This window comes from Orycteropus afer, unplaced genomic scaffold, assembly GCF_000298275.1.
Source record: "Orycteropus afer afer isolate SDZICR_OR568_19922 unplaced genomic scaffold, OryAfe1.0 scaffold00435, whole genome shotgun sequence".
Lineage (NCBI taxonomy): Eukaryota > Metazoa > Chordata > Mammalia > Tubulidentata > Orycteropodidae > Orycteropus > Orycteropus afer.
The window spans coordinates 2,228,828-2,247,779 of record NW_006922022.1 but is presented as its reverse complement, the minus strand read 5'-3'; the positions used below and the strand labels follow the sequence as shown (position 1 = coordinate 2,247,779).

At 35.8% G+C, this 18,952-nt stretch overlaps 1 protein-coding gene across 1 annotated transcript in view; it reads right to left on the bottom strand.

Annotated features, from left to right (window-relative positions):
- PSIP1 (PC4 and SFRS1 interacting protein 1) overlaps nucleotides 1-18,731 on the bottom strand; it is a 39,623-nt gene extending 20,892 nt beyond the window's left edge. Inside the window, exons 1-3 of the mRNA XM_007954154.1 lie at nucleotides 18,660-18,731; nucleotides 15,266-15,342; nucleotides 1,747-1,885 (exon numbers count right to left, since the gene is read on the bottom strand). Coding sequence (XP_007952345.1) covers nucleotides 1,747-1,885; nucleotides 15,266-15,342; nucleotides 18,660-18,731 — 288 coding nt within the window. The remainder of the gene's footprint in view (nucleotides 1-1,746; nucleotides 1,886-15,265; nucleotides 15,343-18,659) is intronic.
- Nucleotides 18,732-18,952: the final 221 nt, after the last annotated feature.

The following is an 18,952-nucleotide window of genomic DNA, read 5'->3' as shown; positions in this document are numbered from 1 at the left end:
GTAATTATCACCAAATTAAAAAAAAAAATAGTAATAAAAAAAACCCTCAAGTATATGATATTTAAGCAGGTGTTCTAGGGACTCTAGACTGTCATAATAATGAGCAAAAAGATTTACATAAACAACACAGTATATAATGGGGAAGAGGCAAAGCACAAATCTCGGACAATATAGAGTTCTAATCCCAACTGTGCCCCTTTATAGCTGTTGTTTCCCTTGGCAAGTCTTTTAAATTCTAAATCCTTTTCTTCTTTTGTAAAAAGAAAAAAGCAGCACTAATAATCCACCAAATTATTATTAAGGTATAATAATGTAAAAACACCTAGAAAATTATTCTGAGCATTACAGAAATGTTTAAATATCATGATGGTTAAACAGTTTTATTTTGTATAAATTTGTACATCACTGCATCATTCCCCAACCCTAGGACTGTGCCATTGGGAGGTGTCTGGGACTGGAGAACAAACCTACATCAAACCAACATGGTCATTCATATTTCTGTGAAAAACAGAAAACTGTTGGGTTTCACCCATGCAACCTACCAGAAGTTTCACTGTGAAACGGAAAATTACAAGTGCAGATAATGGAAACTACCTGGAGAACAAGTGGTAGCAAGAAAGGATGAAAAAAAAAGAACCATGAAAAGGCAGTCACAGAACACATAATGGAAGTGAAATTACAACAATTCCAGGAAATAATTCAGTGTCTCTGGAATAATGTTCACCCATTATAATCAAGGCAAGACTATCAAGAAACCATTTGTCCATTCTTATATTCATTCAACAATATTTGGGAATACTTATTCTTCCCATGCAGCTAACTAGGCACACAGGACAACTTCTTTGCTGATGGAGATCATAGTCTGTGGCAGTTACAGACAAGTAAAGTAGTAATTACAAAGTATGGTAACTATTACAATAAATAAGCAATGAAGGCACTAAGACCACCTAATATAGTCACGGACCATCAATGAAAGGAAGATTAAACAACCTGATTGAACAGCATCTGACATTTTCAAAGGTAAGAAGAAGCATGGCACCTTCAAAGAAATAAAAGGTTGACAGTTTAAGAGTAGAAAAACTGCATAATTTCTACTTTGTTCCCACTGTCTTCTATAGATTTCATCATGTTCTTTCCAGGTTTTCTACAAGTCTAAGAGGACTATTATTTAAGAATGAGAAACTCTCAATAACATTCCCATGAAGACCTCCTCTTACAGTTAGGTGGTGGTAACAGATAGAACAAACCCACTGCTGTCAAGTTGATTCTGACTCATTCAGATGCTACAGGACAGAGCAGAACTGCTTCATAGGGTTTCCAAGGCTGTAAATCTTTAGTGTTTCTCCTGCAGAGCACCTGGTGATTTCTCACTGCAGACCTTTTGGTTAGCAACTTGAGTGCTTAATCACTGTGTCACCAGGGCTCCAACAAGAACATAGGTCCTATTATAAAACTGGCCGGTGTCATTATTTTAAATTCAAGAGTTCTGGGACATCCATACAGAAATGTATACACTGTTCAAGAGTACAACTGACAATATAGAAAAAATTTTAAATACCATCAAATGCCAGGACAGAGAACAAACAGAAACAGGGTAATTTCTGTTGTATGATAAAAAAAATTATACACACTGTGCAAAGGCAAATGACTCCATGAAAATTTAGTGTCATGCATAAATGCTAGGATAGTGATTATTCCCAAGATTGAATAAATAATCTAAACTACATTTTATGTATTATGACTCACCTGCTGACTTGAAAATTTCACTTTTGGATTGTTATCTATTTCCCATAAACCTTCATTAAAACCTTTTCGTTTATTTGGCTTGCCATACTTTTCCTTATTTTCGGAGTAAGGAAATATATCCTTTGGTCCTAAAAAAGCACTATAAAAGGGGAGGGGGGATATGAGTGCAAAATAACCACAATTAAATGTATAACAGAAGTTATTAAGTGGCATAGCCTTATGATAAAGTTATCAAACATTGTTAATATAAGATGTATTATAAATCTTATATAAAGTATAGACAAAAACCTATATTAAATTCCAAATATTTAAATTAAATTCAATCACAAGTTCCTAGGATCCAGTCCTATGTTTAAAAAACCAAAAAACTGTGACATTGTACTCAACCCAAATGTAATTTTATTTCAAAATAACCTGGTATGTTTTGCAATTCATGAAATACTGTAAATTATCTAAAAACATGTTTTTGATATAAAAATTAACATGTGTTAAGAATTTTACTTTACTCAAGGGAGTCAGGCAGAAGTTACCAGTTCATTTGTTCATTCACACACACACGTAAAAGTTTGTAATGGTATCAGCACCATCTGTGCCTCAGATACATTCTTTCCTTACATTTCCCTCTATCAGTCAGCTCTGTAAAGGTAGACACAGTACATACATTTTTTACTCTGAAGGCTGGATACACATGTATTCTCTAAAGGAACAGGAAAACTGAACTGGTACTCATTTCCTCTAAAATTATCCACAAGTTTAGATGATTAATTATTATAATTAAGTATGTATTACAAATTCCTCATCTGCTCAAGTTCTTTAAGAATTAGGGAACTATTAAGTAAAGTTAATATTATACTTTGATTCAAAATAAAAATTACAATAGAAAGACTTAAGAGTCCTTTTTAAATGCAATCAGAATATAAGGAACAAAATGAAGCTTCATTATCTAAATTCTGTAATTCAGGAATTTTCAGTGTATCTATATATTTTAATTGCACATCCCAATATTAAAATAATGTGCATTACTATGGTAAGGATTAATTAATTATCTGATTTATAAAAAAATGTTGAGGTTAAACTTAAATCATCATCTCATTTGATCCAGAAATTCAGGCTTTGACTAGAAATCATTCAATCCTGCCCATTGCCTCATGCTAGAAAAATTAACACATTTATTTAAAAATTTAAACATTCTTCCTAACATTACTGATTCCAGATTCAAAGTGAATGACTCGAGGTAAAACTCCATCAAAAATAAAATTTACTTTTAGTTACAGAACAAGTCAATTCAACACAAATTCTCCCTCTTGAAAATGGAACCTCACAAAAACAATACTGAAAGGATTAAAGTATAAATTCGTACGACCACAGAAAACTAATGACAATGTCAAAAAATGATTTTGTAAACTGGAATGAAAACTGGAAAAGTTAGATCCTAAGACCCAGAATGCTGGATGGAGACGTGAATCACCCTCAGAAAAAATGTCTACTTCTCAAAAAATCAGCCACTGAAAACCCTACGGAGTACAGTTCTACTCTACACACAGGGTTCACCATGAGTCAGCATAGACTGTATGGCAACTAGTTAGGTTAGTTAAGCTCTAATCTACATGTCAAGATCCCAAAGGACTCAAAATTGGTGGTAAGGGGAACTTTATGAAGTGGGGAGGGAGGACTTTGAAAGTACTTAATGACAGAAAAATGTTAAAAACTTCAATGTGGAATGTTTTAAAAATATGACCCTAAATCTAAAAGCAATCAAAAAAAAGAAAAAACCTAGCATGATCCTATCTGCTATATAAATATTTGAGACAGTTCAATTTTGTACATGGATGAGTTTTATCACAAATCAGGTAGTCTTCACTTTGTGTGGCAGTACGAGACAATCTTAATAATCAGCGGAGAAATCATGATTGTTCCATGGTCTTGAAAAAGGTCAAAATAATAAAACTTTTATTACTGAGTTATATATGTACAGAAAAATGAAAAATATAGCAAAACTAGTGTTTAGCACATTGTAATTTAAAACATCAGGATCACCGAGATTAGAGTTTCACGTCCTTTTGAAAAGAACAATCAACAACTGAACAGTGCTTGCCTTCTTATCACAAAATTTCTATGGTATGAGTATTTTTTTCTACACCTTGGCAGATTGTCATTATTCCTTTCTAAGTTTGGATCACATTTCAGCATTTATCCTCTGTGCTTTCAATGTTGTTAAGTATTTTTGTTAAGTTCCTTTAATATGAAGGTTTTCACAACTTTCACTTTCCCTGGCAGTAGCTTCATCCTTTTCAATCACTACCCTTCCACCCATGTTGATAAATCTGACTTCACCAAGTTCCTCTGACAGGGTATCTAGTGTCCTTTGTCTACATTTACATGAATTAGCTATTTATTCTCTAATATTTACATGTGATTCAAATTTCACTTCCAGTGTCATTCTGTTTCTTTGCTGCACGTACTTTTACCTTCACTGGCCTCTCTCATTTAAGACTGTAAAATGTCATGTAGGTGTATCATTGGGAGACAAGGAGGCAACAAAGCTACATTTTCCTTTCTGTGCAAGAAATGAGTAACAGATGAACAGTGACCAATCACCAGCAGACTGAAAGAAGTTAACAAAGTGATTTGTGAACTTAAGAGTTAGCAGCAAAGTCTGTCTTTATGCTATTACTCAATTAATATACCACGGTAAGTAAAATTTAAAGTGTTGTTGGGAGACTGGTATTAAACTAGGGTTAACTAAAAATTGTGCATATTGACACTATGTAAAGTTAAGCCTGCTTATATACTTCATGTTTCTGACTTTAAATTCCACTTTTGTCAGACAGAAATACGGCCATTGTTGTATTTATGATTATTATATTGTTACTTTGTCTGAGCCTTTTCTCACAAAATATGACAGACTATTAGTCCAATCAAAGCCCATTAGAATTCTATCCACTCACATAATATAATAGGTTCTACTTGGTCTAGCAAGCCCTAGTGGGACAGTGGTTAAAGTGCTCAGATGCCAATTAAAACGTCAGTGGTTCAAACCCACCAGCACTCTGCAGGTGAAAGATGTGGCAAGTCTGTCTCCATAAAGGTTTCAGCCTTAAAAATCCTACAGGGCAGTTCTATTCTGTCCTACAAGGTCACTATGAGTCAAAATCAACTAGATGGTATTGGGTTTTTGTTTTATATTTGGTCTTATTCACCATTCACCTCATTTTACATGTTAACTCATTTACATGTAGTCCATTTCGTTTTATATGTAACACTTTATACAATAAAATATTTGCCACTTTAACCATCTTAAGTATGCAACTCAGTGGCATTATAGTCAGAATGTTGTACAATAATCACCACTCCTTATTTCTAAAACTTCTTTATCATCCCAAACAGAAATTCAGTACCATTAAGCTGTAATTCCCTTTTCCTTTTCCTTTTCCCCAATCCCTTGGTAATCACTAACACACACTTTTGCTTCTATGCATTTGCCTATTCTAGATATTTCATTTAAGTGGGATTATATAGTATTTGTCCTTTTGTATCTAGCTCATTTCATTCAGCATAATGTTTTATCATGTCATAGCATGCATCAGAATTCTTAAATGGCTGAATGATATTCCCTTTTATGTACATACCACATTTTGTTTATTCATCTTTTGACATACACTTGGGTTGTATCCACCTTTTGGCTACTGTGATATTGCTGCAATGAACACTGGTGTACAAGGTATCTATTTGAGTCTTTGCTTTCAAGTCTTTTAGCATACATGTAACCTTTTATTGTATTTAGTTAACATTTCCTGATTAGTTTCTTTTAAAAACATTCTCCTGTTCCTTCTACCCATTCAGATTTACACATTCTTCTATTATTTTACTACTTATTATGTTCATATTGTAGGAGCTCTGATGGCCCAGGGCTTGGCTACAAACCAAAAGGTTGGTGGTTCAAACCCATCAGCTACTCCATTGTGGCAATCTAGTTCCACAAATATGTACAACCTTAGAATTTAGTTCTACTCTGTCCTATAGGGTCGCTGTGAGTTGGAATCAGTTTGACAGCAATCGGTGTGTTGGTTTAGTTTGTGTGTCAATTTGGCTGGGCCCAGTTGAATGGCTGGGCAGCTGGTGTTAGTTATTCCCCATGATGAGCTTGCCAATCAACTCCATGGTGGGACCTACCACAAATAACTGAGTAGCTGCTTTAGGAATATGATCTGCTTCCCGTATATAAGAAACAGCTTTGGGAATGGTCTCTAGCTTATGTCACACTCGAACCCTGTATGTAGCCGTGTCATTGTTCAGCAGCCTGCCATGCCCTGCCAACCTTGGGACTTTCAATGGACTTGAATTAATGGCCTGCCGTGTGGTTTGGTAACATCGGACTGTGCCCTTTTTACTTGTCAGTTTTGGGCTTGTCAATCTCAGCAGCCAGCAGCAGCTGTCTGAGTAGAAAAAAGTCTCTAGCTCCAGTGGGCCAGGAACAGGAGGCAGAGTTGAAGCCCAAGGCTGAGGGGCTTTCATCCAGCCCCTAGAGCCTAGCACTTTGAACTCAGACTTAAGCCTCCAAACTGTAAGAGAATAAACTCCTGTTTCTTCAAGACATCCCATTTGTGGTATATTCCTGTCAAGAGTGGCACCAGGTAACTAGAACAACAGGTATGCTCCTATTTTGAGTCACATTTAAATTCATAGATCAATATACCATATATGAAGTCAACTATGCCCTTCCAACTAAGAGACGACCTTTATGAATCTTAATAATTTATGTCAAGTATAAAAGGTAAGTACAATTGACAAATGACCATCATACACTGCTGCTAGGAATGTAAACTGGTATAGCCTCTTTGGAAAATAATTTGGTAATTCCTAAAATGTTTAAACTTAAGATTTACATTTGACCCAACAATTCTACTCCTAGAAAAGGAAAACACAGGTGTACACAAAAACTTGCAGACAGATTTTTATAGATTATTATTCATAAGCGTCAAAAAGTGGAAACAACTCAAATGTCCATCAACTCATACAATGGAATTGTATCAGTCAAACAGATGCTACAACATGGATGAACCTTGAAAGCACTGTGCTAAGTGAAAAAGAAATCACAAAACACCACCAAATATTTTATTATTGAATTTGTATGAAACCTCTACAACAGGCAATCTATAGAAACAGAAAGATTAGTGGTTACCTAGGGCAACTGCAAGGAAAGGGTTTGGGAAGAAATGAGAAGTGACTGTTAAAGGGTAGAGTTGTTTTTTTTTTTTTTTTCTCAAAGAGATGAAAATATTCTGAAAGTGACTGTGCTGACATGACAGCTGCACCACTCTCTGAATATAGTAAAATTTATTGAGCTCTACACTTTTAATGAGTAAAGTGCATGGGACATGAATTCTATCTCAATAGATTATTAAAAATTTTTCAGAGAACAAAGAAAATTTTAAAAATCTGTAATTTCACCAACCAGATATAATCACTGTTTTCAACTTACTTTTTATTGGTACATATACATAAATGTGATTTTAATGTATATGATAATACCTATTCATCTATAACTAGTTTTTTTCCCAAAATTTGAAATGAACATCTTTCACTGTCAAAAATTGCTTTAATAAACTTTTGGTCAAACAACTATAAAGTTTTAAAAGAAAAAACCTGCTTTAAATAGCTATATATTATTTAACTGAATGGCTATCCCAAAATCAATTTGTCTATTCTTAGACTTTTTTATTATAAAATGCAGCTATAAATATATTGCTCAATCTTTATACATATCTTCACAATAAATTTTAAATAGAACTGTTGAGTAAAAGGGTATGTTCAAGAGCAAGGAGCTTCTTAATGAGACTTTAAAAAAAAAAAAAGGTGGTAGATCGAAAAGAAATCCCCCTGGGATGCAATGCCATAGGTCTGGTAAATAGAGCTGAGATTAGTTATAGCTCTTATTTTTCAAACCATCTCATCTCCACTCCCCACCTCCCAGGAAAAACAGCTTTTAATAACTTTTTTTTTTTTTAAATTGTGATTTGGGCGAAAGTTTACAGAGCAAATTCACTTTCCATATACCAGCTCACATACACTTTGTCTCATGACACTGACTGCAATCTCACACAATGCCAACAGTTCCCCTTCCACCTCCTCCCCACAGTTACCTCTTCAAAGTGTCCTTCCCTCCCATGCACTCCTGTCCCCTGAGATGTCTCCTTGTGCATACACAACCCTTCTATTCTCCCATGACTGATCTCTCCAAGGAGTATATCTACCTAATGTAAATGTTCGGCTCATATGCCTGTCTTTGTTTGGCTGGAAGCCATAGGAGTGGGTTCAATTCCAGACCTGAAGGACAGCTAGGGGTCACAGTCTCAGTACAAGCCATCTCATTTTAAAATTATGTACAAAAAAATGACTAATATATAAAATAAAAGAATATAATTATATGATAGCAAATATTAAAAACTTATACCAAAAAAATATAGGCAAGTCTGAAAGAAAATATCAAAATATTAACAGGCTTAGGATTAATTTCTACAATACAGGAGTAAAAATGATTAGTTTTCTTTGTAAAGATCTTCCCTTTTATGTTTCTAAAAATGTTTTAAAGTTACATAGTATTTCAAGGTAAGTTATATACCAAAGTCCACTAATGAAAGGAAATATCACTAAAAGCCTCATTTTAAGAATCAGAAGACTAAAGCCCAGAAGATTAACTGACTCTAAAGCAAGGTCATCCACATATATATAGCAGAGCACCTCTGCTAAAGTTTCTCAAAAAGCCTTCAGGGTTCCCTTTATCCACTGTATTCTATCTAGTCTTTGAAACATCTACTAATAAAATATTGTTGCTATATGCCCATACATATGAACTCAACCTTCAAACACCAACATCAATGCCCACAAATATCAGGGCTAATATAAAAGATTCCAAGAGAATAGCATATCATTAACTGAATAAAATGCTAAATCTTGTATTGCTGAAACATACCTAAATCATACAAGTGTGATTTTCACATGGCACACTACAAAAGGCTTTAAGTATGTGTTTATATCTCAACTGTCATAAGAATGTAAAGACACAGAAAAGCAGTAACTTCTCTAAATTTCCTTTTATGTAACCAATATAAAAACCCACATACCCCACTGCTATCAACTAGATTCGGATTCATAGGAACCCTAAAGGACAGAGTAGAGCTTCTCCAAAGGGTTCTTCTGCAGAGTGGCTAGTGGGCTTGAACTGCTGACTTTCTGGTTAGTACCCAAGCACTTTAACCACTGTGCCAGCAGGGCTCCTCTTACATTCCCATGAGAATCCAGACATATCCCTTACAAAAGCTGTTACCACACACTTAAGACAAAATAGAAAATTCTATCAGACCTGAAGAGATCAAAGTTCAAAATTCATTTGTTATCAAGTAATATTACTAAACAGAACTTTGTGCTTCATTTCTCCATTATTATTAAATCATAAAATAGGAAATATTGTTTTGTAAGTAAATTTAACATTACAATTGTTTCATAAAAGTATGTACTATTTTATAACAGGAAATGGCCCAATAATACACAATTTTAATATACACCTACTATGTGCCAAGCTGTTGGTATGCAGCAATGAATACAACAATTCTTCTCATTATTTGGTACAAGAATTATAAGAAACTACACAAAACATAAGCAGGGATAGTTGTAGTACGCTGTGTTGTTGTTATGTGCTGTTGAGTCAAACCTGACTCATAGCGACCCCTCTATGGGTTTCCAAAGTGGTATCACTACATTAAGTAGATTGCCCAACCTTCCTTCTGAGGAATGGCTGGTAGGTTTGAACCGCCAGCCTTCTGGTTAGCGGTAAAGAAAACAAAAATCTTACTCTATGATTATTACTTTATTCCTTTCTTGTGGACAGGTTACAAGAAAAACTGACAACCACTAGTACTTCCTGTTTACCTTCACTCCTAAAACTAAAGTAAGCAGGTTTCAAAACAGTCTGTGACATATTACTTAAGTTCCTAAAACTGAACATTCAACCTTTTTGTATTAGGACAATTAAAAGCATTAAGGAGCATAAAGAGCAGCCAAGTACCGTATTTAAATCTTTAAAACTTTATAAACCAAACAAAAAAACGCACTGCTGTCGAGTCATACCCAACTCAATGGCGACCCCTTCCTTGGGTGTCTGAGGTGGTATCACTAGGGAAGTAAATTGCCCAACCTTCCTTCCGAGGAGTGGCTGGTGGGTTTGAACCACCAGCTTTGTGGCTAGCGGTCAAATGCATTAGGCACTATGCTACGAGAGGGGTGAGAAAAAGATCTTGGTGACAGTATTCCCTCAATTAGCTAAGGAATTAATTAGTCAACAAAACTCAAACTGCATTTCAAAACAAGTAAGAACGTTTGGAAAATAATATGCAGTATTACCATTAATTTATAAATCTCAAAGTCTTGTTCCCACAATGAAATAAAACTGTCAACATTTTACAATTTTTAGTAATAGACATTTTTAATAATAGACATTCAGTGTTTAGAAGCCCCTGATAGTACAGGTGTGGTACAAATGGTTACGTACTCAGCTACAGATGGCAGTTTGAATCCACCAAAAGGCACCTCAGAAGAAAGACCTGGCACTATACTTCCAAAAGATCAGTCAGTGAAAACCCTACGGAGCACATTTCTACTCTGAAATACATGGGGTCGCCATAAGTCAGAGTTGACTTGATGGCAACTGCTGGTTATTTCATGTTCAATACATGCCAAATACTATTCTAAGTATTTGTCATATAATATCTTGTTTGTACCTGCGGTGTAGTAAATTACTTAGTGTGGCTTTTCTACCTATAAGCCTTTGTAAACTCCAAGGTGGGATTTTCTATGAGCAACTGAGGAGCTCCTGATTGCTGAAGTTGTCCACCTGGAGTATTTCTGTTGGGAGTGGCACAAAACAATGTTCTGGGAGGTGGCCACTCTCTCTCAGGTGCTTAGAGTTCTGATGCTATGATTGGCTAGTTTGACCACCCTGCCAAGCTAAAAAGGAGGCCTCCTACAGGAAGAGTTGCTCTGACTGCTGGTTGAGGAAGACGTGCTGCTGAAAGAGACACGGGCTCCTGAGACATGAGTTGCTGGGAAAGAGACGCAAGAGACACACATCGCTGAGTGAGACACCGAGGGACCAGCACTACTGGGAAAGAGACTGTGAGAGACTGTCGGCTGAGGGACGGTGGGCCGGGAGAGAGACTGAGCGTTCTTCCTGAACTTGAATTATAGTCTGGTGCTTCCCTAATAAACCTCATAATCTGTGAGTTTTGTGTGGCCACTGCAGCGAATTATCGAACTCAGGAGAGAGGTGGTGATGCTTTGGAAGGAACAGTTGGAGAAAGGGCTGGAGGGAGGCAGCATGTCTGGCCTGGCAGGAAGAGGCGTTGGGTTACTGCTGGTAATCCTGTCTTCCTCTTGTGGGATTAGAGGACGTCAGAACATGTGGCCTCCTTGTCCTTTTTACAGTACCCTAATTAATTCTATGAGGTTAAATATATTATTCTCATGTTCTAAATAAGGAAAGAAAAGGACACAAAGATCAAATAACCCATGGTCATAGAGCAAATAAATCAAGGATTTAAAGACAAACTTCTGATCCTATTGTTAGTTGTCTTAAACACTATATATAAATAATGTCAGTTAATGGCCAGATTAGCAACTTCATAATCAACAAATGATTTTATCTAGTGTGCAGAACTTTCACTGAATCACTAATAGTTGTTTAACAGGTACTATATGCTAGATGCTTAAATAGATGATGAGAAACAAGATAGCCAAGGTCTCTATTCTCTAAGCACTTCCTCTTTGGTGAAGCAGGGAAAAGAGGGGCAAAATTTTTCAAACTTCATTGTAATGGAAAAAAACAAAGCATAAAAATGAAGATCTGAGTTAAGATCTAAGTTACTTAGAAAACCCAAAGACTTAAACTTCCCAGCAAAGGTTGAGCAAGAAGGATCTGAGACAAGATGAACCATATTTGTGTAACAGAAAAAAAGCAGTAAGAAATGCAATGACGTTGGAGAGGTTAGCATTGGCATGTTAGTACAGGGTCTTCTAAACAGCATTTGTAGAGAAAGTTTGGATTTTTTGTTTGTCAGTGATTTCATTAGGGAGCCATTGACGGCCACTGACAGTTTTAGACAGGAAAATACCATCATCTGATTGGGAATTTTTTTAAAAAAATAGCCCTTTGACTATATACAAAGTATAGAAACTAAGACCAAGTTAGGGTTAAAAAACCAAACCAGTTGCCTTCCAGTCAACTCCAACTTATGGCAACCCCACCTGTGACACAGTAGAACTATAATCCATAGAGTTTTCAAGCCTGTGACCTTTGGGAAGATCATGAGGCCTTTCTTCCAAGGCATCTCTGGGTGGGGTTCCAAGAGTCGACCTTGTTTGTTTTTTTTGCTTAGTAGTTGATTCCTTTACCATTTGTGCTACTCAGGGTACCACTTAGGGGTAGAACACACTATTTATGGGAGTAATTATGATATGAACTTGAGTTAAAACAGAGGAGACAGAAGAGTAGACAGAATAGGATGCATCTTGAAGGAAAAGATTAACATTTGCTGACTGACTAGATATGGGGAACAAAGGGGAATGACTGTACTATGTAATCAATCAAGAATTACACCAATATTTTGGGCTATAGCAATGTTAACTCCATGTTGATTTCCCCAAAAAGGAGAAACAAAGAGGATAAAAAGGTATGGGGTTAGGAACCCAGACTTGTTTTAAACGTCAGATTTAATATACCTCGTAAATGGTCATAGTTGGTATGCATCAGGGCTCAATATGATTTAATATTCAAAACCTCACTGCTGGATGAATTTAATATGAACATAATATATCATTAAAAGGCACTCTGGTGATACAGTAATTAAAGCATTTGGCTGTTAACCAAAAGGTTGGTGGTTTGAACCCAGCAGCCACTTCACAAGAGAAAGATGAGGCAAGTCTACTTCTAGAAGGATTTACACACTGGAAACCCTATGGGGTAGTTCTTCCCTGTCCCAGAGTCACAATGAGTCAGAATCAACTCAATGGCAGTGGGTAGTAGTGGGTGTTGTTAAATGCTAAGAAAAATCAGAACAGGTCAGGAAAAGAATGCAGTTACAAAAACATTCTGTTATAAATTCACAAACTAAAAATATCTTAATCTATAGATCAGTTATATATTAGCAGTTTTCTAAACTTTTGTTTTTCTTCTTCTATTTCCCCTAATTACTTATTGTGGCTGTTCAGATAAAACAGTACTTATACAGACTGAAATGTTCAAATAACCACCACTCCTCAATTTTTGATGAAGCAAAAGCCATATAATTACCAGAGTTAATTTCTAAAAATCAACCTTAAATCCTAGAAAAGTTAGGTCACCAGACCCATATAGATATGGCCAAATCGCCTAAGATAAACAGTGTACTCATGAGAACACAGGCACAAAATACTACAATGAAATGAAATTTTAATATTACTAGTTGAATACATTCAAATACGTTTAATATATACATTCTAATTCCACTTAGTTAAATCATCCATTAATGAAAATTTAAGTTATTTGGCATAGTTTATTCTCAGATTTAATATTTAAAGAAAAAATTTTACAAAGTAAAAATGCTAATTTAAATAAAACACTGAGGAATGGATGATCACTCCTCTTCCAAATTTAACATAACACAAGAATGGACTGTGTCTTCCTATCATCTGTCCTATTTCAGAAAGTAACAAATTTAAATTCTAAATTTGTAAAACTGAAAAATTCTACGGGATGTCTAGATGTAAATCAGTATTCCCAAACACTACTAGCACAGTAAAATAACTGGAGGGCTTGTAAAAACAGGTTTCTGGCTGGGTCCTACACCCCACAAAGACTATCTGAGATTCAGTAGGTTGGGGGTAGAGTCCAAGAACTTGCATTTCTAACTAAAGTTCCTTAGGTGAGGCAGGTACACAATTTTTCATTAAAAGATACTTTTTCCTATTAAAAATATTTACTTAAGTTTTTTTTAATAGTGGATTATGCTATGGAATCAGACATCTATTATATATCTTAGAAAAGTACAGAACATACATAGCTAAAGGCAACATAAACTGATTATTGCAAAGGCCAACCCAATTCTAGACTCAAAAACTGTTATCTTAAAGATTAATAATGGTATATTGTATAACTATATATATGAAACATCCAGAATTGGCAAATCTACAGAGATAAAAAGTAGAGTAGTGGTTGTCTAGGGCTGAGGGTGGGAGAATGGAGTGTGACCTCAACTGATATGGGGTTTGGGATGGTGAAAACCTCAGATTATGGTGATGGTCGCACAACTCTGTAAATATACTAAAACCGAAGTACACTTTAAATAGGTGAACTTTCTGGCACATAAATTACACCTCAAGAACTGTTAAACTATAGGTCAAAGTTCAAACAGTAACTAAAGTTAAACCAACTGTTGCCATTTTAGCCACTCTTGGAAATACATAATGAATTCTAATTAGAGTATCACTGCTACAAATAAGTGTATACTGAGTGTTTTAAAACTACTTGTACACACACAAATGATCTTTATACTTATATCTGACCTGGTAAAGTTTGTCTTTGTCCCAGATTAACAAATCTCTGGTAGCACAGTGGCTAAGGCACTTGACTGCTCACCAGAAGGCTGGCGGTTCAAACCCACTAGCCACTCCTCGGAAGGACGGTTGGGCAATCCTACTTCCGTAGTGATACTGCCTCGGAAACCCAAGGAGGGGTCGCTATGAGTCGGGGCCGACTCGACAGCAAAACAACAACAACAACAACAACAACAATCTATCAAAAATTACTGCAAATTCCAAACTTTAAGACCAAAATCTGAGATTCCATAGCAGTTGCGAAGGCTATTAAAGGTGCATAAAAATAATTTTCAGACATTACTGAGATAACCCCTAGAATGATTCCATTCATCTAGAAATTACAGTTGAACATTGTTGCAATTTTAGAAAAAAAATTTACTTCATCAAATAGGTTCTCTGACCACATATCCACCAGGGGCAGCAGAGCATCCACAATGCCTTTAGGGATCCTATAAATACGCAGAAGGAAATATACAGACCTCTTCTCTCCCCTTTCTCACAATATACAAAGCCTAAAATAGGGTATCAGGTAGTCCTTACAAAAAGCACTTATTTTTATTAAATATGAACACTAAATGGCTTTTCCAAAACTTTCCATACATACTTTAATCTATCAGTCACTTCTGATTGCAAAGGATCCATACATACTTTATGGTTAAGGAAGCATCTATTCCAATTTAAAAACAAAGTTACACTTACAGTGTCTTCAATCTCTACCTTAAAAATGAAATAAAAAAGGCAGACTCAAAGATTTTTTCCATAGCTCCAAGATGACTTTAAAGTTTCCTATTATTTTATTATTTCTATTTTGAATTAGTCTCTTTATTTTTAAAAACGCTTAATGATCCTATTAAATTAACTCTGATTTGCCTTTAAAACTGTAAGGACTTACGTCTCATGAGTTCCAAAAAAGAAAATGGGTAGTTTGTTTGTGGGTGGTTTTACAGCTCCATCAGGAACTTCATCTACCTAAAAGAAAGATCACAAAAATTAAAATCTTTAAAAACAACACCCCTGAACACAACTGAATAAAGTAAGAACGATATATCCAAAAAAGATCTGATATAAAATAGACCATTTCTAAAACAAAAACAAGTAAACAAAAAAATAGACTACTTCTACAGGTCCATAATTCCCTATTCTCAGAGTTCTGAAATCCAAGAAGCTCTGAAAACCAAAATTTTCTTAAAACTCACTATCTGGTGGCAAAACCTGGCGTAACAGTAAGTCGATTCAGTCATTTCTTTTATCCCGCCTAGCTCTGGTAGCGTAGTGGCTAAGGCACTTGACTGCTAACCAGAAGGCTGGTGGTTCAAACCCACCAGCCACTCCTTGGAAGGAAGACGGGTAATCTACTTCCATAGAGATATTGCCTTGGAAACCCAAGGAGGGGTCACTATGAGTCGAATTGACTCGATGGCAGTGAGTGGCTTTGGTAGTGTGAACACTGATGTTTCTCTGAAGAAATTTTGTGTTTTATTATCATGTTCTACCCTCCTACCCCAGATCTTATCAGCATCAGCAATGAAACTCTTTCTAAAATACCCAAATTCTAAATTCTGAAACCTATCTTCTCCCAAGCTTTTCAGATAAGGCAATCTGACTCTTCTGCAATCCTAAATGATACTTCTGCAAAGTCCCTATACAAAATACCAAAGTAATGTAAAAGCTACATTAGCAAATGTTTAAAGCCATATTTTCCAACATCTGAGACACATATTCTGATAAGACTCTACACCTACACGGCTGAAGTACATAAGGTTACCTTTTTCTTTTTCCTATCTCTTTCAACTGTTATAATTAAAGACGAAGGTATTAGGTGCTATTATGTCTAATACGTCTGTAATACTGGTCATTTTCCCTTATTATTAATAAAAGGAAAGCAAACCTCAGGGATAAAGCTATTAAACAGTACCATCTAGATAGAATTTAATAACGTTTCTTTTTTCAACTTCAGAATTTTCCTAATCTCAAAGAGGAATTTTAAATTAAAAAAAAAAATCAGTTGATCACTTAATAACAGCTGACAGCAGAGGACCTACTACTTGCTTTGCTTGCGTTTCAAAGACTTGAAGAAAAAACTATGAGGGTGGTGTGATTATGTGTGGGGCAGATTTATTTAGAACACGAATAGAATAATTAACACCCAATCCCTCTAGACTCTAATTTCTCTACTTATCTGGTGAAGATTATGTCTACCACTCCAACTTTGTGGGGAGGTCTCAAGAAATATAAAAATCTATAGAGCCCTTAAGGGATGATATTTTCTGTCAACCAGGTTCAAGGGTTTGCACAGGTAAATAGCTTTAAAGGTTTGTGCACCTAGAAAGCTTAATAAATGTTAGGTAAATTTTTTAAAGTTGACTTAAGTATGGACTACTACTACAAGATTACAAGAATGTAAAAGTCTTAAAAAATTAACAAATTTTGGATATGTGAACAAAGATGTTAAAATCAAAATTGGAATAGGTATCACTCTTACATCTGATACCTTAAAAACATATTCTAAACTCTCTACAGAAAAGATTTATAACTTTTAAGTCTGAAGAAAAGACAGAAGAAGGAATATAATGCTTGGACACAGGAAATACCAAACCCAAGCTCAGCTTCTTCTAAGGGTAAAGGAAAAAAAAAGAGGGAAGAGAATGGAGATAAAAACTTCCCATTCCAATTAAATATAGTAGAATAGTATTCTGGTCTTCCTAAATCTACTTTATTTTACCTCTAAAACCACTAACTCTTGGTCACCTAGTATATTGAGAAATGGAGGAAGGATGATTTGGCAGCAAAGGAAGTTAATTTTTTAAATCTTTCCATTTGACTTTTAATGTATCATGGCATGGAAATCTATATATGTTTTATTTTATAACACCTCAACATAATAAATAAGGATGGTAAAACTGTGGGAAGAAAATATTCAGACTGGCATTAAATCCACTCAGTTTCCCTAGGCCCTATTTAAAACATGAACTACAGAGTGTTTGTAAGTGCATGACCATGTGCTAAGACTACATACTAAGACTGAGGGGAGTAACTTAATTCAGTCTATTGCTACTGCCTTCAAGAAGCTTACAATCTCTTTGGAAGTCAAAGAATCTAAAAGAAAGAATTAAGACAAAAGCAAATATAGAAAAGGATTATGATTAAAGACTCTGAAGGTAAATTTGATAGACTCAGGGAAAAAAGTATTTTTGGTTGGGCAAGGAAACCTGTATACCAGATTCTGTGAAGAGTTGGATGGGAAAAATCAAACAGTAAACATTTTTCTCGGATAGCACTCTCAGCTCCTCACTTTACTATTCCATCTAACTAATGGGTATCTTTCCCCATTCCTCTCCCCAGCTGACAAAACTAATCTACTGTTATTTAATTATCCTTAAGAAAGCAAACTTTTTCAAAGAATAAATTAATAGAAAACGGTTTGGAGGAATAATTACAACTATAGAATATCACGTTTATATTTTAAAAGGATCTTTAGTTTCTCTAACCCCATGGATCTCAACCTTTGAGTCCTATCTATCACTGTCTTAAAATCTGGGTCCCACCATAAACTAACAAAGAGACCACTTTTTCTGAAAATGATGTTTAGATATTTAGACAGTCTCCCTAAATTTTACAAAAAATCCTGAGTCCTTAATCACTTCTCTGAACCACTAGATGTAATCCCAGGAATCTGATCCCAACTCTACCCTTTTGCCTATGGGAAACATCCAAAAAGGTAAAACAACTTCAAGGTCACAAGGCAAATTTCATCAATTCCTAGTGCTAACTTGCACAATTTCTCAAGAATATCCATTGCCACTGTCTTTAACAAATATAAAAGGACCCATCAGTTACCGAACACATGGAAAAAGATCAAATAAATTCAACCGAGTCACATAAATTTTTCTTTTGTGTGAAATTTGCATATAGTCCACGCTATTTTACACTTAATTCAAAATTAAGAAAATGCAAATAATTCACTAGTTTTTAAACCTGTACGTCACAGATGGTAATTTCCATTTACATGATACATTAACTGACATCCCTTTTGAATCCTTCCTATTAAGAAAATCTATCAAAAAATAGACCATAGAAAAATATACAAGGATGTAAGATCACCTGGATTTTCACAATTACATGGGAGACAATCGGGTAAAAACTGAAACGAAAAAGGTCAAGTTACAAATGAGACGAAAGGAGAGCGAAGGGGAGGAAAAAAAAAGAGAGAGAAAGGGTAGGAAGCAGAAGCAGGCCTGTGTGCAAGAAGGTAGCACCGCTAAAAGCAAAGGCGAAAAATCACTTACTCGGGCTGGCCAATGAGGATACCCTTTCATCTTGGCGAAGATGAGGTCTCCAGGTTTGAAATCGCGAGTCATGTTTCGGGGGTGACGCAGGGGGTCCAGAGCCCAACGAGGAGCCGCGACCAGGGGGCGGCAAGGGGCTGCGGGGGCGCAGTCGAGGCGGAGCCGAGCTGCGGGAGGGAGGGGATGCCTAGGGGCGTCCGACGCGCCTGCGAGCGGGAGCACCAGGGCGGTTAGAGAGAACACCGGAGGGAGGGGCCCGAGTGGAGTGGGCGGGGAGGGGAAAAGAAGGGGGT